This window comes from Euleptes europaea, chromosome 6, assembly GCF_029931775.1.
Source record: "Euleptes europaea isolate rEulEur1 chromosome 6, rEulEur1.hap1, whole genome shotgun sequence".
Taxonomy (NCBI): Eukaryota; Metazoa; Chordata; class Lepidosauria; order Squamata; family Sphaerodactylidae; genus Euleptes; species Euleptes europaea.
The window spans coordinates 81,712,523-81,735,266 of record NC_079317.1 but is presented as its reverse complement, the minus strand read 5'-3'; the positions used below and the strand labels follow the sequence as shown (position 1 = coordinate 81,735,266).

The 22,744-nt window shown below is 44.1% G+C and overlaps 1 protein-coding gene across 1 annotated transcript; it reads left to right on the top strand.

Moving 5' to 3' along the window:
• The first annotated feature begins 6,850 nt into the window (after positions 1-6,850).
• LOC130479722 (alpha-1,3-mannosyl-glycoprotein 4-beta-N-acetylglucosaminyltransferase C-like) lies at positions 6,851-12,215 on the top strand. The gene is made up of 3 exons (XM_056852129.1): positions 6,851-7,009; positions 8,316-8,460; positions 11,077-12,215. Exons 1-3 carry the CDS (start codon positions 6,851-6,853, stop codon positions 12,213-12,215), a joined length of 1,443 nt encoding a protein of 480 aa, XP_056708107.1.
• Positions 12,216-22,744: the final 10,529 nt, after the last annotated feature.

Here is a 22,744-nt window from a genome sequence, read left to right as displayed (position 1 = left end):
GGGCACAAGCCTCTCTCCCATCTGCAGGCTGTCAGTCTTTGGACATTCACTCAGCTCTGTCTCATCTATCACTACTTGCCTGCTACTGGGTGTCAAATAGAACCCTCTGTTCTTCCCAGTCTCTGCCTTCCCAGTGCTTCCTCCTATCCTCTCTAGCTCTGCTTGTTTCCTGACAAATCAAATGCAAACCTCTGTGCCTCCTGTGCAAAACTGGCTTTATTGGGGGTACCAAATGTATTCCTGTGTCCACTCTGCATACTTTATGGGTGTCCCAAATACCTGCCTTGGCTTACTCTGCAAAGGAGAATGTTGTTTGCCTACAAAACTGAGACTCTTTCTCCTGTCTGCCCGACAGTTGCATGAGGGAGAACGATCCCTACCATATCCTATTGGGAAGGAAAACAACAGCATTATAGGCAGACATGTGTTTCCCATTGAAAGCTACAGGAAATGAAAATTAATAATACAGGAGCCGAAAAAGGGGGGCAGGGAATGAATATTTTCTTAATCAATATGAAACAAAAACAAAATAATAGCACAACCCTTTCAGGCCCAGAGGACAAACCCATCCTCCGTGTCTTCTGCTTGTCGGCTTTCCCAACCTGTCTTGCTGGCTGTTGTTGTATACAGAGTGGAAGTCCAGTACACACAAAGAGCGGTAAAGCTCTTTTTAGACAACACTAGAAATTCTGCCAGCATGGTTGTACGCATCCCAAGGCAAAAAAAAATGAAAATAAAAATGCATCTTTCAGTAGGTCCAGCATGAAGAAAGTTTTTCAACAGGAAAAGGAGATACATTTTCTTTCATTGAGACTGTGCCAGGTTGTAGGAACCAGAGTTGTCTTGAATGGTGGATGCCCTTCAACAAATGGACACACACTTCAGATCCTGACGCCTTAAATGATTTTTGTGCCCACCAAGTTCTTGGTTCTCCCAGAGTTTGTTCTTCTTCTCAATGGCTATTGAAGCTCTTAATAAAAGCAACTCTGGGGAGTAGAGATGAACAGCAAAGGGCTTGATGACTATCATTAGTACCAGAAGAAAATTCCATATATTGTATATGAAGAATAAGCCAATCTTTCACTGACCATAGGGCATATGTTACGATTTAATGTAGTTTCCCCATATGTATTAAGTTAGTAGTGAGCAATCATAGCTGCTGAAAAGAGATTAGGACCAGCAGCAGGTGGAATTGCTGTATTTGGTGAGTGAATGGTTGAGATGCTATGTAAATGGGGCCATCTAGTGGTTACTTTCCAATAACAAGCATGTGGCTTAGGGGGCTGTTAGCTTAAAGCCTGATGACCTTTTGAAAAGACGCAAACAATGCGAACTAGATCTTGTCTCTGGACAAGCACATTCAGACAATTTGAGTGGAATTTCCTGGAACACGCAGAGGGAAATAGGGAAGACTGGTTTAGGAAGCCATAGGGCGAAAACGCATGGCCGCTTTAGCCTCCTTTATTCCCTGTTTCAGCCAGGATTCAGTCAGGATCGAACACACGTTCGGCGAAACGCATGCGTTTGATCCTGGCTGAATCCTGGCTGAAACGGAATAAAGGAGGCTAAAGCGGCCATGCGTTTTCGCCCATTGTCTTTCTCAGACGTTACGGTGTGGGGGGTTGCCATTTTGACTGGAAATGGAGTCGTGAGTACTTTCAGTGTACTGAAGATGAAAATATGTGTGGTGCATATTTCCAGCAGAATGGAGACCATGGGTATCAAGAAGGCTGTTGATCGTGCACCCTCCCAGTTATGCACAGTTGGACACTCCCAAACGTAACATTTGAAAAAAAAAAAAACTATTGCCTTATATCGACTGATTACCTAGACTTTGAGATCCCAGGAAAACTTTGGTTTTGTTAGAGGGAGGAGCTATATTTACCACCTCATTAAGGCCAGAATATTGTTAACATTTCTTGTGAAAATAAATGTACAGCACCTCAGGATAACTGAAAAAAGAAAGAATTGTTGATCTCCTCTGCTACCTGAGAAAGTATGCATGAAACCTCAGCTTTGAACGTTCATAATGGCCACAGTACACAGGACAGCTGGTGACTAGTGAATCAGATCTATCCAGCTGGGTTTCCTCTGAGGTAAATCTCTATTTTCACCTCCTACACAGAGTTGGATTTATACACAAGCTAAATAAACTTCAGTTTAGGGCCTCAGATTATGAGGGGCCTCTAAATAGAAAGGTTATTAAAATTCAGTGTTAGCATTGTCAAAAATATTTATTATTCTAACAGGGTCTCTGAAAACTGACATAGTTTAGGGCCTCGGCATGTCTTAATCCAACCCTGCTATTGCTACCTTGAGTGCTGTGGTTGCGCTAATGCGCTTGTCAGTTCTGTTGCTAGCTAGTTCATATTTGTCAAAATATACACCCACACCTCCATTGTAAGATCAAATTCCAGAAGAGGTGTGTTAGTCTGTTGTAGCAACAACTCCCCCCCCCTCCATCCCATTTCAATTTAAAAACTACCTAATTTATTGCGACATGGCGCAGTTTCATGGTTGTCAACCTCCAGGTACTCGCTGCACATCTCCTGCTATTACAACTGATCTCCAGCCGATAGAGATCAGTTCACCTGGAGAAAATGGCCGCTTGGGCAATTGGACTCTATGGCATTGAAGTCCCTCCCCTCCCCAAACCCCGCCTTCCTCAGGCTCCACCCCCAAAATCTCCAGGCATTTCCCAACCCAGAGTGGGCAACCCTACAGACACACTGGATGGAGGAGCTACCTTTGAAAGCTTATGTGGTGGTAAATTTGTCATCCTTTAACGTACCACAGAGCTGTCTAATGTATGTGTGTGATGCAAAGCAGAGCTCATTCAAAGACTGAGTGATATGAAGCTGTAGTACTGCTGGGGGTAGGGGGGAGAGCACTCACAAAGATGAGAATTTTGTATATGCATAATATGCAGGAGATAAATTGGCCTCCACTGCAGATGGGAGGAAATGGAAGTGCCAAAAAATATCTTTATGCCTTTTCAGCTGGAATCCCAGGTTCCCAAACAGTTGGATGTTGTTTATTGCCACAACATTTCTGAGTGGTATCACTTCTATTGTCTGTATGTTGCTGCCTAACTCCCAAGGCAAAGGAACAAGCTGTGGAAGCCGCAGCAGGGGTCTCTCTTAAACATTAAATCAATGTGCTGCATCTGTCAAAATCCTTGAAAGCCGTAGGCAGTGAAGCCAAAATCCAGACTGTGGACTCAGCAGGGGCTGGGTGGTAAACCTGTGCACTTAGCATCTGACTCTAGCTTATTAGCCATGTTGGCAACTGCTTAGGAAGCTCTGCAGTGAGAACTCAGGGATTAAGAGATGCTCTCATGCTCCATTATATTTTTCTAATATTAGTGGGATTCAAAATGCTCTTTTTAGGTCCAATTCACTGGCTTGGTGTTCAGTAGGGTTGCCAACCTCCAGGTAGTAGCTGGGGATCTCCTGCTATTACATCTGATCTCCAGCCGATAGAGATCAGTTCACCCGGGGGAAATGGTCACTTTGGCAATTGGACTTTAGGGCATTGAAGTCTCTCCCCTCCCCAAACCCCACCTTCCTCAGGCTCTGCCCCAAAAACCTCCCGCCAGTGGCAAAGAGGGACTTCGCAACCCTAGTATTCAGGTAGGCAATTTGGGGGTGGAGGATGGAGAGGGTGTAATTTGGAAGGTGGGCTGTGTGGCATTATACCCCATTGAAGTCCCTGCCCTCTTCAGGATCCACCCGCAAAATCTCCAGGTATTTCCCAACCTGGAGCTGGCAACCCTAGTAACACAGCACTCAGAACAGCCATAAGACAGTGTTGTGAGAGAAACCTAGGAGACGATTCTAGGATTATTGGCAGGTTCCATGGCAGTTGGGATCATCTCGGATGAGAGAGGAGAGCTAGCGCCATATCAGCTGGGCATCTACAGGCAAAGACCCTAATTATTCCACTGCAGGTGTTCCAATGACTGCACCTCCCTGTGCCTGCTGAATCATTGCTGGGGGACTGCCCAGTTCAACTGAAGAGTAACCTAAACCCTGAAAGGTTCAGTATGTGCTATTGTAACGATTTCCTTAAAGAACAACACTGCCGTGTGTAAAAGGAACTAGGGGTGTGTGGGTTTGCTCTGAAAGAACGGATCAAATTCCTCTCAGATCACTGGTACGTCATATAGATAATAATAATAATATTTATTATACAGTCAATCAGACCAGTAAAAACTATACAACAATAAACCTCGCATGAGCAATATGAAAGAGCATTTTTTAAAAATGTGACATATTTATGTAAATTTTAAGAACACTTTACATAAAAGTGGATGGAGTAGAAAAAAGTGCAACAAGTACCAATAGCAGAAAAGAGCAAGAGTCCAGTAGCACCTTAAAGACTTACAAAAATATTTTCTGGCAGGGTATGAGCTTTCGTGAGCCACAGCTCACTTCTTCAGATAAAGCTAGAATGACACAGCTCACTTCTTCAGATACAGCTAGAAGTGAGCTGTGGCTCACGAAAGCTCATACCCTGCCAGAAAATATTTGTGTTAGTCTTTAAGGTGCTACTGGACTCTTGCTCTTTTCTACTACTGCAGACAGACTAACACGGCTACCCACTGTGAAGTACCAATAGCATCATTCTAGCAGGAGTCTACGAAGCTTCATAGAGACAGCACAGAATTTGGCAACCTGAGTTGTAACCTGAGGGTTCTCGCCAATTAACAATTTCGTGACCCTATCTGCTGAGTCTCAGTTCAACTGAAGAGTAACCTAAAACCTGAAAGGTTCAGTAAGTGCTGTTGTAACCATTTCCTTAAAGAACAACATTGCTGTGTGTAAGAGGAACTAGGGGTGTGCGTGTTTGCTCTGAACGAATGGATCAAATTCCTCTCATATCACTGGCACGTCATATAGTATACCTGACCAGTGCAGTCTACACATCCTTTGAACTTAGCTTTAATGGGTCTTCGAGCGAGGTGCAGTGGTTAAGAACAGTGGTTTGGAGCGGTGGACTCTAATCTGGAGAAACGGGTTTGAGGCCCCACTCCTCCACATGAGCAGCAGATGCTAATCTGGTGAAAAGGGTTGGTTTCCCCACTCCTACACATGAAGCCAGCTTGATGACCTTGGGCTAGTCATAGCTCTCTTAGGGCTCCCTCAGCCCCACCTACCTCATAGGGTGTCTGTTGTGGGGAGGGGGAGGGAAGGTGATTGTAAGCTGGTTTGATTCTTCCTTAAGTGGTAGAGAAAGTCGGCATATAAAAACCAACTCTTCTTCTTGTCCAATCACGCTGTTGACAAATGTGACTGTAGGACTGGCATGGGCTCTGCAGTTTTCATCGCTGGCTTTCTACTGAAAGGCGAGTCCAAGGCCTTTTCAGGGACCCTTCCTATTGATTTGGAGATGTACTGGAGTACTCAAGCAGCAGCACCAGACAGTTTGCAAAGGGGCATTTGCTTAACTATTGTCTGGCACCAGTTTAGAATGACTAACAATATTAATCAAAAGGACAGTCTCACACTTCTTCCTAACCAGCCACAGTGCCTTGACCTATAAAAACCACCACTCCATCCTGATCCCCACATCATAGCCTCTTCCATATGAAGCAGTAGCCACAACTAAAGCAAGCCAGCCTGGTGTAGTGGTTAAGAGCCGTGGAGTCTAATCTGGAGAACTGGGCTTGATTCCCCACTCCTCCACATGAGCTGCGGACTCTAACCTGGTGAACCGGGTTGGTTTCCCCACTCTTTCGCATGAAGCCAGCTGGGTGACCTTGGCTAGTCACAGTTCTCTTTGAGATCTCTCTCAGCCTCCTCTATCTCACAAGGTGTCTGTTGTGGAGAAAGGAAGGGAAGGAGATTGTGAGTTGGTTTGATGCTCCTTAAAAAAAGGTAGAGAAAATCAGTATATAAAAACCAGCTCTTCTTATAATTTTTTTATAGGGATTCTCACAGAAAACGTTCACCTTGATTCAGAAAAGGAGATCCCTGTATGCAGCTTTCTTTATCTATTGGGTGCACATCTCCATTTTTGCCATGGAAACGGAGATGTTCATCTATACCTGGCCCTTTCTGTTAGACAAGGCCAGTTGTCCATGACTACCAGGCCTTACAGAGATGCCAAGACCAGTCCTCTTTCCAACTGTTGGCAGGTGTTCCTTTTGCTCTCATAAGCAGTGTGGATATTTTCTGTCCTAGCCACAAAAGAAACCCAAACCCCCACCCAAAATTCAATGATACATTCTCACCTAAAATGTCTTGCCTCACATAGGCTTGCACTCCAAGAGAAGGGAAGATCGGTTTTTGTGAACAAACTGGGGAATTTTAATCACTTTGTTTTCAATAGATTCTGATAGCAAAAAAAAAAAAAAGTGCCACAATATATGGACACACATGGAAACATGGAGAGCCAATGTGGTGTAGTGGTTAAGAGTGGTGGTTTGGAGCAGTGGACTCTGATCTGGAGAACCGTGTTTGATTCCCCACTCCTCCACACGAGCAGCGAAGGCTAATCTGGTGAACTGGATTTGTTTCCCCACTCCTACATATGAAGGCAGCTGGGTGATCTTGGGCTAGTCACAGCTCTTAGAGCTCTCTCAGCCCCACCTACCTCACAGGGTGTCTGTTGTGGGGAGGGGAAGGGAGGATGATTGTAAGCTGATTTGAGTCTTCCTTAAGTGGTGGAGAAAGTTGGCATATAAAAACCAACTCTTCTTCTTCTTTCTTCTTCTTCTTCTTCTTCTTCTTCTTCTTCTTCTTCTTCTTCTTCTTCTTCTTCTTCTTCTTCTCTGCTTTAATGTTTTCATATCAAATTACTAACAGATTTTTTCTCCATTTGAACAGACCCAGAGTGAAAAACTACAATGAAATCTAGAAACTTCAAGTCGCCATTTGCTTGCTACTGGAGAACTTTCTCTAGATTGTCTTTTCTTCTTGGACTACTTTCCATATTCCTTGTCATAATTTGGAAGCAAGGCAAAGAGCAATGCAAATGTCCAGTAATAGAAAAATCTGGATTTCAGGTGGGTAACTCCAAGTGTAGTGGGCACTGTTCTCCATAGGGTCATCTGCATTTCACAAAACTAGATTTAATTAAAAACAACAACAACAAATGCAATATGCAGTGCAGGTCTTACAGGCCTTTTATGCATTGGAAGTTTGCGCTGGATTTGCTGCTCTCTAGACGCACAGTTTTCCCATTCGAATTCTCAAAAGGGCTAATTGCCTCGAAGAACTTCCAAGGGTAATCTCTGCGATGCATATTTCCCCAGCAAAAATGTGAAGCTCCTGAACTAGTGGGGGAGTGGTCACCGATATTGTTGTTGTTACACAGCTGGACACCTCCCTTACATCAACACAGGCATGAGTCTCCCCCCCCCCCGCCCCGGAATTGTTTCTTTGTAATTGGCTGATGGGTTTTTTGAGTAGACGTCATCACCAGCCCTGTGTTGGGATTCTTCCATTTTAACTGAGCTGAGTAGCCATTTTACAACCAAAGCAGAGGATCACACCCATATTTATCTCAGGACCCAAGCACGAGACACCCCCCCCCTTTATTTTTGTTTGGGAGTGCAATTTTAGCAATAAAATGATAAATATATCACTAAAATCACTAAAAGTTCACTAACAAACAAAAACAGGTGGGGGTCAGCTGAACAGGAAAAGAAATGGAGAATGGCAATTATCATGCAGTTGGATAAATAAACAGATGTATCGGTTTTTTGTGACTGTCCCAGAGTTTCTCTCTGCAGCCCTGCACTCGCATACAAGGTAGCTTCGAGGGACGAGGGGGGAAAGACAAAGAGGGAGAAGTGCCCCAAAAGGACATGTATAAGGGGAGGGTGGAAAATCTATCCCTGAGATCTGAAACTGATAACAGTCACTGTGAAACTGCCCAAATAAGCAGCATCTAATATTCCAGCTTCAAGGGGAGGGCTGGGAAGGAGGAGTAGGAGAGAGAAGCAGAATGGTGGGGAGCGGGGAGACAAACTCGAAGTTAAACCTATGCATTGAAGTGGCACCGATTTGTATCAAGTTGGACTCTGGGAAGACGTAAAACTCGTAGCAAAACAGCATCCTGAAAACCTGGGGAGTGAAGTGACTTCTAAAGATCAGAAAAAACCATGCCTAATCCCAACAAAGGCCTGAATCAGTCTGGCAGTGATCTCGAAGCTAACTACCCATGCATAAAAGGCCTTACTGAGGAATGTCTATGTGTGGTTTTTACTGAGAGCAATTTAAATGTTGCAAAGTTCAGAAAATGCCAAAACATCATAGGATAGGGTAAGTGCTGATAATGGTGAAAACGATATTTATTTTATGTTCAAGGATGCAGAAGAAAAGGAGACCATCAACCTGGAAAATGTTATAGGGAAGATGCCACGAAATCCAAATTTCACTGTAATAGAACATGTGATGGGTCCCTTACCTATACCATATAAATATCTCTTGGGATATCCTCCAACTAAAAAAAGTAAGTATAGGCTATTACGGCTATAGCAACAGGTATGTGGAACACAATAATCTAAATGAAAAAAGCAATTGATCTAGCAACTGTGCTGCAAACTTCCTAAGTATCTCTTTAATCTAAAATACATGAACTAACCTTTTTTTCTTGAAATTTTTTTCCCATGTGTTTTATTTTTTTGAACATTTGTTTGCCCAATGAATCCTAAACAGTTCAATGGGCATTACACAGTTTCCGATTACTGAAATATATGCCATAAAAGGAGCCTTTCTGTTTCCCACCTGCATCAGGTAACCACTGCTCTCAGCCCCAATCTTCCACCCTTGAGAAATGGAGGAGCTGGGGGAAAATGGCTGGAAAATGGCCTCTATGCTCTAGGAGTTTTCCCATTTCTCGATGATCTTTACTATAGAAATCAGGGAGAATTCCTAGAGTGTCACCCATAAATGATGTTGTATCTTCCCCAAACTCTGCCCTCCCCAGGCACTGAACTCAAAATCTCCTGGCATTTTCCAAGGCAGTGCTGGCAAGCCTACATAAAACTCACGAGAAATGGAATCAATTGAAATAATAGAGTCTAACTCCCTGCTTAATGCTGGATCGGCCTAGATCATCCCTGACAAGTGCTTGTCCAACCTCTGCTTAAAAATTTCCAGTGAGGGGGAGCACACCACCTCCCTGTGTAGCTGATTCCACTGTCAAACAACTCTTAATGTAAAAAAAAAAAAATCCTAATATCTAGCCGGTACCTTTTCGCCTGCAATGTAAACCCATTATTGCATGTACTATCCTCTGCTGCCAGCAGGAACAGTTCCCTGCCCTCCTCTAAGTTACATCCCTTCAAATACTTAAAGAGAACAATCATGTCCCCCCTCAACCTCCTCTTCTCCAGACTAAACACTCCCAACTCCCCCAGCCTTTCTTCATAGGGCTTGGTCTCCAGGCCCCTAATCATCCTTGTTGCTCTCCTCTGCACCCGCTCTATTCTGTCCACATCCTTTTTGAAGTGAGGCTTCCAGAACTGCACATAACACTCCAGGTGCAGCCTGACCAATGCAGTGTACGGCAGAACTATGGAGGGTCTTTGATGGCTTAGCACTTCTGCTTCATCCATGGATTGGCTTGTTGTGTGTGTGTTAAGTGTCATCAAGTCACTTCCAACTCATGGCAACCCTATGAATCAATGCCCTCCAAAATGTCCTATCTTTGACAGCCTTGCTCAGATCTTGCAAATTGAGGGCTATGGCTTCCTTTATTGTGTCAATCCATCTCTTGTTGGGTCTTCCTCTTTTCCTATTGCCCTGAACTTTTCCTAGCATTATTGTCTTTTCCAGCGACTCTTGTCTTCTCATAATGTGTCTAAAGTACGACAGCTTCAGTTTAGTCATTTTAGCTTCTAGGGTCAGTTCAGGCTTGATTAGATCTAAAACCCACTGATTTGTTTTTTGGGGCAGTCCATGGTATCCGTAACACTCTCCTCCAACACCACACTTCAAAGGAATCCACTTTCTTCCTATCAGCTTTCTTCAATTTCCAGCTTTCACACCCATACATAGTAATAGGGAATAGAATGGCATGCATTACCTTGCTCTTGGTGGCCAGTGACACATCCTTACACTTCAGAATCTTTTATTGCTCCTTCATGGCTGCCCTTCCCAGTCTCAATCTCCTTCTGATTTCTTGGCTGCAGTCTCCCTTTTGGTTGATGATGGAGCCAAGGAATAGAAAGTCTTCAACAATTTCAATTTCCTCATTGTCAACCTTAAAGTTGTGTAATTCTCCAGTAGTCATTACTTTTGTCTTCTTGATGTTCAGCTGTAATCCTGCTTTGGCACTTTCTCTTTTAACTTTCAGCAGTAGTCGTTGCTCCATGAGGTCACTTCAAATTTGGAAAACAGCACTGAGGAGAACAGAGGAACCCTCCCTCTCCTGCCTAGTTCTAGTCCAAATCAGGGCCCCTTGTAGTTTAAAAAGAAAACAAATGCTTGGGCTCTGTGGAGATGGAGACTCCCAATGTTGCATACAGTTTGGCCCTTATAGGGCTACTTCATACCTCCAAGCAGTCATGCTGGTGGACTGCCACGATGAAGCCATGAGCTTGGAGCTCTGCATTGTAAGCTGCTGGCTTGGGGCCAGTTCTGCATGGGGTTCAGGCAGGCTTGAACTGCCACTGCAATCCCTTGCAAAGGAGGGCTTGCCCCAGCATGGTGAAAATCCACCAGAGCAGCATGGAGTCGATCACAGGCCTCTGTATTGAATCTTACCTTTCCTACAAACTCATGAGTCAAGTCAAGTTAGAGGGGCTGTGGCTCAGTGGTAGAGCATCTGCTTGGCATGCAGAAGGTCCCAGGTTCAATCCCCAGCATCTCCAGTTTAAGGGACTAGGCAAGTAGGTGATGTGAAGGACCTGTGCCTGAGACCCTGGAGAGCTGCCGGTCTGAGTAGACAATACTGACTTTGATGGACCAAGGGTCTGATTCAGTATAAGGCAGCTTCATGTGTTCATGTGTCATTCTTGTTCATCCTAAGAATGACTGAAATAATACGTGTGAAGGGCTTTGGTCATGTGGCAAGTATTTTGTGGATGTCAAATATTACTATATTTTTCTTTTGCCTCTTCAGAATTCTTGACCATTGGAATCTCGTCTGTCCATAGAGAGAGAGAACAATATTTGCTGAGGACTCTTGAGTCCATTTTCAGCCACTGCAAGCCAGAAGAACGGGATCTGATCACGATCGTTATATACCTAGCCAATAATGATTCTAAATTAAATGAGCAAAGTGCCAAGGAAATTGAGGCTCAGTTTGGTGAGCTTGTGAATGAAGGGCGACTCCTTGTTATAGAAAGCTCTTTAACTGGTTATCCCCCTTTAAGTCGTATGAAAGGGATTTTCGCGGATACTGAGGGGAAAGCACTGTATCGATCCAAACAAAATGTGGACTATGCTTATTTACTTAACTTTTGTGCCAATCTGTCTTGGTATTATTTGATGCTGGAAGATGATATTGTCTGTGCCAACAGTTTTGTATTGATTATACAAAACTATGTCAAAATGGAGGCGAAATCTTGGACCACTGTAGCATTTTCAAGCCTGGGCTACATAGGAAAACTCTACCATAGTTCAGATCTTGTTAAACTGGCCCGGTTCCTCTTGATGTTCTATGATCAGATGCCTGGAGACTGGCTTCTTCAGCTTTTCCACAAATCCCAGACTCAGGAAGACCTTATTATCTTTAGGCCTTCTCTCTTCCAGCATGTAGGTAGAACGTCTTCATTTCATAATATGGAAAACAAGTTGCAAGACTCCGAGTTTCAAGAAGATAATGGAGATTTGGGAGATTTCCCTTTTGCTTCGTGTTTCACAAACATACCTGTATTTGAAGATTACATACCGGAGAAAGTGTGTCCCCCCGCAAAAGGGCTTTTTTGGGGAAAGAACATTACATCACAGAGCTTCTTCACCGTTGTTTTTGCATCCCCAATCGTTCCTCAAAAGATTCAGATTTACACCGGGTCAGCTGAATATAACAAGGACATTCTGCAGTCTGGTTATGTAGAAACTGGGAGACTCAAAATCCATACCCAGGATGGTATGACATGTTTGCTTTTTGTCCATCTAGGGAATTTTCACAATGGACTCTTTGAAATGAAAGGTATCAGTAGCGTGGATGATATAGATTGCCTTCGAATACAAGCCACAGCTCCACAACAGCAATGGCTACAAATAAGGAGAATTAGTGTTTGGGTGAAGGATAATTAATGTTCCCATTCTGTTATATGTCACTCACTAAGTCTGAAGTTAAAGAAAGCCACAGTAAAGATTACTGCCTATGTCTATATCTCTTCTCTTCATTTCCTGTAACGAACAAAGGTTAGTTTCTCTTTAATTAAAAAAGCAAAACAAAAACAGCAATAAATGAACAGTTGTTTTCTTCATGCAGTTATGCTTCTGAATGCTTTTTTTCTTTACATAAGAAGGTACCTATTTAGAAACCTGTTTAGATGCATAACACTGGTTACAGGTAATGGTCTAGAGGCACCTGATACAGCAGCTTTGCTGACTTGTAATAAATAGATCTGGGTCTCATCAGTGACAGACTTGGAAACAGCAGCATTCATCCCCTTGTGATGCACCATGCAAGAAAATGTAGTGATTAATTTAAAAAAAAAAACCCTTCCCACAAAGAATCCAAAGCGACTTGTAAGAAACAACTGGGCCACATGACTGTAGGACTTTACATACAATTGGAACAGTTAGGAATTAAAAATGCATGGGAAATGATCATATTGTCCTCTCTGGTTGCTGGGCTGGCAGTAGATCCACCTGACTGGTGAATCGGGTGATGCAGTGTGGTGGAGAGGGAATGGTGGAGGAATTAATGGAATACATCTTACACACCTCAGGAGTCTTGCAGTGCTGGGAAGATTTTCTCTTGTCTTTTCCATCCACAATCCACTAGAGGGCAGCACATCCGCATCAGTTGTCTCCCAGAATGACCTGTTTTTCTGCCACTCTAATAGCTGCATTTGGGGATGATGTATTTTTGATGTGCAATTCACAGCTATTAACAATAATAGAAAATAAAATGACTAGACGGGAGCAAAGCGATTATTGTACAAGTTGCCTTGAATGAATAGACTATGGTTTTCGCTCAAGGTATTATGTAAGCTTTAAAATGCATTTTGACGCCTGACATATGCAATATAGAGATTTCCATCAATACAGATAACAAGGGCAATATATACTTCACAGTTGTATCCTTTAATCAAAACAACCCACTGGAATCTTTTAAAAACAGCACAGCATTGCAATTACGCTTGGCCCTCTCTTCAGCAGTGAATTACGGCTGCTACCTCACAGCCTGCTGCCTGCTTGTCCATGAAGGACGGAAAGCATTTTTTTCAAAGACGGCTTTTCTCATCTCAGTGCTGGGGCAAGCAGAACCCCCAACTTGCTTGGGGGACCGCTGGGGCTCAGCAGTAGAGCAACTGCTCTGCATGTGGAAGGTCCCAGGTTCAATCCCCGGTTAAAAAGCTCAAAAAGCGGGTGACAGGGAAAAAATTCTATATCAGACCCCAGAGAGCTGCTGCCAGAGGAGGTAATGATCACCTTCCGAGACCAGTAGTCTGAAAGCCCATTCCTGAGAATGGGGCTGAAAGTAGATAGGAGGCGGTGTGACCTCGCCGCAGGCGTAAATGCGTGTAATCACGCGATTGCACGCATTCACTCTGGCGGCGAGGCCAGTCCCGCTGGGGGCCAAGTGCCGCGGGACTGCGCCTCCCCCCTCCGCTGGCGCAGCCTCTCCGTGGCGCCGGCAACGGCATAGAGAGGCCATGTAGGGGCAGGGGGGTGGGCGGAGCCGCCTCTTGGTTGGCTTCCTAGCCACTCTTGGCCACTTTTGGCTATTTAGCAGGCGCAGCCTCGCTGTTTTCAATGGGGCGAAAAGCCCCAGTTAAACAAAGGCTTTTTTTGTTTTGTTTAACGGCGTAGAGGAAACAGCTTAGGAAGAGGCATCGCTGCGCCTCTTCCCCACCGTCCCCGTACGCTTCAGCTCAGGAATGGGCTGTGACTCACTAGAAGACAGCTTCATGGATGTTTAGCTTGTACAATGAGGTAATAAACCGAATCCTTCAGTTTCATGGACAGCCATATGAGTAGGGTTGCCAGGTCCCTTTTCACAACCAGCGGGAGACTTTTGGGGCGGAGCCTGAGGAGGGCAGGGTTTGAGGAGGGGAGGTACTTCAATGCCATAGAGTCCAATGGCCAAAGCGGCCATTTTCTCCAGGGGAACTGATCTCTATCGGCTGGAGATCAGTTGTAATAGCAGGAGGTCTCCATCTAGTACCTGGAGGTTGGCAACCCTATATATGAGCCATGCATAAGGATGTACTTACTGAAACAGACCAAGGGCCATTTGGCCCAGTATTCTGATTCCAACAATGGCCAGCCAGATTCCTTGGGAGTCTCAGAGGCAGGTTATATTTATTTACATATTTTACAGACTTTTTAACCCACCTCCCTGCCTTCAAAAAGACCACAAAACATATAATACAAATCACATCTTAAAACCATCAAGACCAACAAAAATGCATCATTAAAACAACTAAAACCAGAGCTAAAATACATACAAAAATATAAGGAGAACAATTAAAACACTGGACAAGAAGCAGAGATACCTTCTTCTTCTCACCAAGTCCACCAGTGTCCAAATCTCCTTTCAAAGATCTGGATGGTGTAGGTATGCCTATAGAATCGAGATGTTCCTGAATCTTTTTCTGTAAACAAGACAATTTATTTAAAAAACTTTTGTCCCAATAGGGATTGCTTCTTGGTGCTGTGGGAACAGAGGATTCAACTGAGCTCTGAAACCACAGTTTTTGTTAATATCTGTATTTGGAGTGAATCATTTTACAGCCATGGTGGGAAATTAGCCTTATGGGGGAGCCATTTGAAGCAGCAATATAGGTTTTGTTTGGCCAAGCCCCCTTTCTCAACCTGGCCTGCTAGCAAAAGCCACCTCAGACAAAGAAATATATCGGGGTGAGCATGGGTCACATGAGCAAAATTCTTCTTGGACAGCAATTTAATGTGGTTCAAGCCTGCAGCAGGATGTTGGGCTAAACTGCATGGCATTTTATTGTAATATCATTACGAGTCATAGGGAAATATTTGTCCCTCCCTAGGACTGCCGTAGAAAGGAGTTAAGCGCCATTACAATTTGTACTCAGGGCGCTGTTTCTCCTAACGTGACGGTCCATACCAGAAACACGGAATACAATTAGTTTTGGAGTGTTGCCGGTTAGCTTGAATACCACATTGAGCTGAAGAAGCCTTTCAAAACGTGGATGTATGACTAGCCACACGTACTCCAGCTGCTAGTATTTTGAACCCTCATCTTCGGGCGAGTATCCGTCAGACTTTGCTCTTACCTCGTGATTGAACCTTTCCGTTTTGGAACTGAGGGTGGGGCACTGTTGTACTTGGAGGCTACTGGCCTCTGTTTGTATATATGATTGTGTTTCACAGTTGCCTCACTGTATATTTTGAACTTCAAATACTGTTGGTTCACTGTATATATCATATTGCTTATTTCCAGTTAGCATGAAATGAATGTCTAACTTATATATTTTGGAATTTGTCCTCTTTTTCTATTTGAGTCCTCGTGCTGCCATTTTCTTTAGTTAGCCTCCCTAGGTCAAAGCAAATAAATTTTTGTTACATGCTTATATCCTCTTATTTGTGAAGATGGTTTGTTTGCACCAATAATGTGGTCACATTGCTTTGAAAATGTATCCTTGATTACATTAACAGAAGGGGTAGTTTACAAGCACTTCATGCAGTGCGCCAGAGGCTCTGGAAACACTGTGCTCAGCATTTTATACAATTATCTGTTTTCAAAGGTAATCTCCAGCACTGATGGAAAAGGAAGAAAAAACGCAATAATGCGAATGGGACTCGGAATCAGTGCTTGATTCTACAACATGTGGATATTTACTTTTCAACTTCCTCACTTAGACGCTGTCTTCCTTGATTCCCTCCAGAGAATCCTAGCCCTTGTTTCAAACACACCAGGCTTCCTGTTGATCAGATCCAACTTGGTGGACATTTCCTACGAACAGTAGCATTGAGGCAGCAGGTCCCAGAATCAGGCATGCAGGTGCCAAAGTAAGGGTACGATTTGTCCATTCAGCAGGTGCAAGGACTCTTACACACATCTATGTGCATATATTCCACAGTGGGACATAAGAGGATTGGTTAGGGATGGCCAGGGCCTTCCAGCCGAGAACAGTCACAGCACAACCCATCCCTTGGGGAGAAGTTTTTTGAAGGTAAGTGAAGCACAGGAAGACGCCTCTGCCCCATTTGCAAATCATAATGCAGGGCTCAAGCCACTGTTGGCATTGGAGCAAAAGACACCAATTTTAAAAAACTGCACACAAGATTTTGGTTAGAACACTAATCCGTAAAGGTGTAATCTGTTCTTGATAATTCTGGCAAAAAAGATCACCACAGAAATACTGCCATCTAATAGTACTTGCAGACTCTTTGTCCTCTAAATAGCAAGGGGTTACTTTAAGGCTGGGTTTTAATTAGGGTTGCCAACCTCCAGGTACTTAGACAAAAACAAAACCTATGCTGTATTAACACAGTTGTATGACAAATTCAGCACGTGAGCTCCAATTAATTAGTAATGATACAAGATATAATTCACAATTCATTGATGTTCATTTTACTAACATATACAAAAGAAACCATTTCATTGTGTTAAGTCACACAATATATATGCAATATCGAGTTCAATTCTTCTTGTAAGCAGTGTTCCAACTAAAATGAAATAGAACAATGTCAAAGTTCAAAACAAATCAAAAGTCGCAAGTTGAGTCAAGTTCTCTGTGAAGCTCAAATTCTTCCACAATTTCACTGATAACAGTTGACCTGATAAAAAAAAAAAGCACTTCCCCCTATTTCGTATTTTTCAGTGCACCACTGAAACAAAGTTTACCGCTATAAAAATGGCTACTTATAATCAGTGTCCTCCTGGGCTTCACTTGCCTTCAAAAAACTTCCATGGATTGCCAAAAAAACTAATCAGTGGGTTATAGATCAAATCAAGCCTGAAGCTGACCCTAGAAGCTAAAATGACTAAACTGAGGCTGTCATATTTTGGTCACATTGTGAGAAGACGAGTCACTAGAAAAGACAGTCATGCTAGGAAAAGTTGAGGGCAGCAGGAAAAGAGGAAGATCCAACAAGAGTTGAATTGGCTCAATAAAGGAAGCCACAGTACTCATTTTGCAAGACCTGAGCAAGGCTGTCAAAGATAGGACATTTTTGAGGACATTGATTCACAGGGTCGCCATGAGTCAGAAGCGACTTGACGGCACTTAACACACACACACACACACACGTATTTTAACAACACACACACAACAAGCCAATCCATGGACGAAGCAGAAGTGCTAAGCCATCAAAGACCCTCCATAAGGCCTACTTATGCCACACCCATCAATACACTGTCGAAAAGCACCATTGTAGCTTTGCCGAATGGCTTAAGGTACAGCCTGGTGTACAGAAGATTGCCATCAAATATCGCTGACTCCATTTCTTTCAACTCCTTCCCAAAAGGCATTTTACAAATATCTTTGGCTGAATAACTGAATGAGTATTCCCGTGAATATATTAATGATCAGACGTGAATCTTTCCAAGGTAACAAGGCCTTGAAGGCTGTGCCATATCGCTCCGAGCACCAGCAACCCCAGCTGAACCCCATGGCAAGAGCCCAAAAAACTATTATGTTCAAGGCCTTAGTCATTAAAAAGTAATTATGGAATTTTCAATGAAACCTTTGTTTTGAATTGACTGTGATGTATAAATAAATGATTCCTGACTCTTTCCTTCAGGGATCTCCTTCCAGCTTAGCTGTAGGACAGGCTCTCAATCTCTTCTGATCATCTTTGCCATTCTTATTCCATGTATCATTGATTTTGGCAGTAAAGAAGCTGCACTGCCAATGTTTGGAAAATTTCAGCTATACTTATGTCCCAAATTTTTTGGAGATTTTTGGGAGGGTTTTTTGGGAGGTTTTTGGGGCAAAGCCTGAGGAGGGCGGGGTTTGGGGAGGAGAGGGACTTCAATGCCATAGAGTCCAATGGCCAAAGCGGCCATTTTCTCCAGGTGAACTGATTTCTATTGGCTGGAGATCAGTTGTAATAGCAGGAGATCTCCAGCTTGTACCTGGAGGTAGGCACCCCTATAGAGGACACATGCCGGGGGGCCAATCTTCCCATCTTTGCTTACAGGACTGGTGAAAGAAAGGACCGGGGACAGAAATGCATAATGTCACATCTGGCTAAAAACCTGGATATGATGTAAGCACACTGATGGACACTCTGGCTGCCGCCCAAAACTCTATGGTAAGTACTAATGTACCATGGAGTTTTCAGGGACAGCCAGGGCATTGCCCCGTGTTAGGGTTGCCAGGTCCCTCTTTGCCACCGGCGGGAGGTTTTGTGGGCAGAGCCTGAGGAGTGTGGGGTTTGGGGAGGGGGGGACTTCAATGCCACAGAGTCCAATTGCCAAAGTGGCCATTTTCTCCAGGTGAACTGATCTCTATTGACTGGAGATCTGTTGTAATATAAGGTCAAGGGAATTGTGACCACAATGCTAGGAAGTTCAGCATTCAACCAGAGAAGTAGTTTGGATGACCAAAGCATAAAGGGATTGCTAAAGGAAGATGGGGAGATGGCACAAAAGCTCAACTCATTTTTTGCTTCTGTGCTCACTGTGGAACATGTGGAATAGTGCCACAGCCACTGTTTTCAGGAAGGGAGTCTGAAGAATGGACTCAGATTAAGATGACGAGACATGAAATTCTAGTCCTATTGGTGAAATTAAAAATCAATAAGTCTCCAGGTCCAGGTGGCATAAACCTGAGAGTTCTCAGGGAACTCAAATGTGAGATTGTTGATCTACTAACCCATATATGTGACTGTGATGGGCAGCTAACTGCAGATGCTTTATACTGGTCTGAGAACCTTGATTGACAGGGGGTTCTGAGGGGAAAAAAGAATTCTATGGTTGACCTAGGAGAGTTGTAGTTGAGAGTGGCTGTTAGAGGTTGGCAGCTCGAGTGGAAGAAGGAGAGGCGTGTAGGATCAAGGAGAATCCTGAGATAGGGAAGTGAAACCGGTAGTCCCTCCCTGAGGGAAATAGCTCCAAGGGGAAATCAGCATGGCTTCTGCAAAGGGAAGTCCTGCTTCGCCAATCTTTTGGAGTTCTTTAAGAAAGTGAACAAGCATGTAGACAACAGATACCCAATAGACATTATATACTTGGACTTTCAAAAGGGTTTGACAAAGTACCTCACCAAAAACTCCTGAGTAATCTTAGTAGTCATGGGATAAGAGGATTTTATGGATTAAAACTAGTTAAATGACAGGAAGCAAAGAGCAGGAATAAATGGACAATTTTCACAATGGAGGGAAGTAAGCAGTGGGGTCCCACAAGGATTGGTATTGGGGCTGGTACTATTTAATTGGTTCATAAATGACCTAGAACTATAGATATTATAATGCCCCCATATAGATTTATGGTGCAGCCTCATTTGGAATACTGTGTGCACCTCTGGTAATTGTATCTCAAAAAGAACATCTCAGAGCTGAAAAAAGAACAGAAGAGGGCAACCAAGATGATGAGCGGGTTGGCGCACCTCCCCAAGGAGGAAAGACTCGAGAGTCTGGAACTTTTCAGTTTAGAAAAGAGACAACTAAGGGGAACATGATAGAGGTTTATTAAATTATGTATTGGGTGGAGAAAGTTGACAAAGAGAACTGTTTCTGTCTCTCCCAAAATACTAGAACTCGAGGGCATCCAATGAAGCTGATGGGCAATGGATTCAGGACACACAAAAGAAATACTTTCTTTTCCCCACAATGAGTGATTACAATGTGGAATTTGCTGCCAGAAGATTTATTGATGGCCACAGGCATAGAAAGAATAGGAGAGTAGACAGATTCATGGAAGACAGGTCTATCAGTGGCTACTAGCCATGGTGACTGACGGGAACCTCCACTTTCGGAGGCAGCCAATCTCTGAATACTAGTGCCAGAAGGTGACATTGGGAAAAGGTCTTGGCCTCCATGCCCTCTTGTTGGCCCCCCCAGAGTAACTCATTGGCCACTGTGTGCGATGCTGGACTAGATGGACCACTGATCTGATCCAGCAGGGCTCTGATTATGTTCTTATATTCTTAACCTGTTCCAAGACTGCAGCCCTCCTGACCACCTTAAAACCAGGCACTCTGTCTTCTCTGTGCCTTTAAGAGCTGCAATGCAAATAATAAAAAAGGCAGCTACAGACTATTTCTTGTGAGCACATGTGAGCTCAAGCCGCATGCTGAGCACTCTGCCAACGTTGGTGTTGGGCCCCAGTTGGTACAGCAATTATACCGTTCATATGAAGTAGCTGTATCATGTTGCTAACAAGCCTGGAAAGAACTTTGAGATTTGTTTCAAACTCATTGCTTCCAAATCTTTGGGCTTTATCCAGTTCCTTCAGAAATAGTGGGGGAAAGGAGGAGGAGGAGAGAGAAGGAATAGTGTGTATATAAATGTGTGTGTGTGTGTGTACATACCCCTCCTTCTCCTTCATCTTTCTATCTACCTGTCTGTCTGTCTGTCAATCTTATAATGTAATAGCAAAATCGACCAAATCTTTGGATACTTAAATCCAGTGACTAGTGCTATGAGTGGGTAACACAGATCTTTCTACAAACCTGAAAAGGGCCTCAGGTCAGCAGAAAAACATGATATCTTAAAAAAAAAAATACATTGGGGAGATAAAAAAAATGAAAATGTGTAAGCATACGGGCCGCCTAACTCCCGGACTGGTCATGGCAACCCCGTTTATGCAGGCACACGACTACTACATAAATACTATTAATTTGTAATCCTTTTGCCTCTGTCTTGATTTCAAAGGACACAGATTACGGGCTCTGGTATAATTGGTTGATCTCGCTATATAAATATTGTAGTTTCCGATTGCTCAAGCTAATTTCCCCATTTAAAAGAGCAATTCATGTAACAAACAATAAAAGGAGCGTCTGTAGCTTTAAGCAACGGATTCCCTCAGTGGCTAGGCAACCATAGCATTCCATGGCTTCGTTCTGTCAGTAAAAGGGGAGGGCCCTTTCCAGCACGAGTTTGGCCTTTAAGGGAGGGCACCTTGGGGCCAGGCCTGACTAGGGTTGCCCACTCCAGGCTGGGAAATTCCTGGAGATTTTGTGGTGAAGTCTAAGGAGGGCCGGGTTTGAAGAGGGAAGAGGCCACAGCAGGGTATAATGCCATAGAGTCCACCCTCCAAAACAGTTATTTCCTCCAGGGGGACAGATTTCTGTGTTGTCTGGAGTTCAGTTGTAATTCCGGGGGATCTCCAGATCCCGCCTGGAAGTTGGCAACCCTAGGCTTGGGAGTCACCTCTGGGCGGCTTGATACCACCTGACTTGCATGATTTAACTAGGCTTGGCTGCTTGCCAGTGTGGTGTAATGGTTAAGAGCGGTGGTTTGGAGCGGTGGACTCTGATCTGGAGAACCGGGTTTGATTCCCCACTCCTCCACATGAAGCCAGCTTGGGCTAGTCACACTCTCTCAGCCCCACCTACCTCACAGGGTGTCTGTTGTGGGGAGGGGAAGGGAAAGGTGATTGTAAACCGGTTTGATTCTTCCTTAAGTGGTAGAGAAGGTCGGCATATAAAAATCAACTCTTCTTCTTCTTCAACAGCAGCCATCCTATGAAAACCGGTGTGGTGTAGCGGTCAGCGCTTCAGGGTCTGCGAGACCCAAGTTGAAAACCCTATCTTGCTGTGGAAGCAGTCACATACTTTTAGCCTAACCTTACCTCATACGGTTGTTGGGTGGATAAAAAGGAGAGGAGATTATTGTGAGCTGCTTTTATCCCAACTATGGAGGGAAGGTGGGGTATACATGAAGCAAAAAATGATAAATATAGATGAAGATGGGAGTGAGATAAAAGGCTGACAAGGAGAGAATAAGGCAAGGAAAGGGGAGAGGATACAGAGGTTGCCAGGAGGGTGGAAATAGTGTGGGAACGGGGATACAGGGGAAAGTGAAGTGCCACCCCCCCGCCCAAGTCCTTGAGAATTCCCTACGAAGCAAGTGGGCCTGGCCCAGTGGCCACACAACTGGGCCACATTTTCCCAAGGTAGAGGCTGCTAGGGGAGAGGGAAAGCTGAAGATAGAAGTGCAGATGAAGGTAGGCTGGCTGCTGGGTGGGAAGGATAGGGCTGCCAACTCCAGGATAGGTAGGGTTGCCAGGTCCCTCTTCACAACCGGCGGGAGGTTTTTGGAGTGGAGCCTGAGGAAGGCAGGGTTTGGGGAGGGACTTCAATGCCATAGAGTCCAATTGCCAAAGTGGCCATTTTCTCCAGGTAATTGATCTCTATCGGCTGGAGATCAGTTGCAATAGCAGGAGATCTCCAGCCACCACCTGGAGTTTGGCAACCTAAGGATAAGAAGTACTTGGAGATTTGGGGGTGGGTAGAGCCTAGGGAGGGTGGGGTTTGAGGAGGGGAGGGACCTCAGAGGGGTATAATGCCACAGACTTCACCCTCCAAAGCAGCCATTTCCTCCATGGGAACCAGGGTTGCTATCCTCCAGGTGGGGGCTGCAGATCATCCGGAATTACAACTGCTCCCCAGATGACAGAGATAATTTCTCCTGAAGAAAGTGGCTGCTTTGGAGGGTAGACTATATGGCATTATATCCTGATG

Coding starts and splice junctions, on each gene's coding strand:
- LOC130479722 (XM_056852129.1), top strand. CDS start 6,851: ATGAAATCTAGAAACTTCAAGTCGCCATTTGCTTGCTACTGGAGAACT. Junction 7,010..8,315: donor TAGAAAAATCTGGATTTCAG/GTGGGTAACTCC, acceptor TTTATGTTCAAG/GATGCAGAAGAAAAGGAGAC. Junction 8,461..11,076: donor ATATCCTCCAACTAAAAAAA/GTAAGTATAGGC, acceptor TTGCCTCTTCAG/AATTCTTGACCATTGGAATC.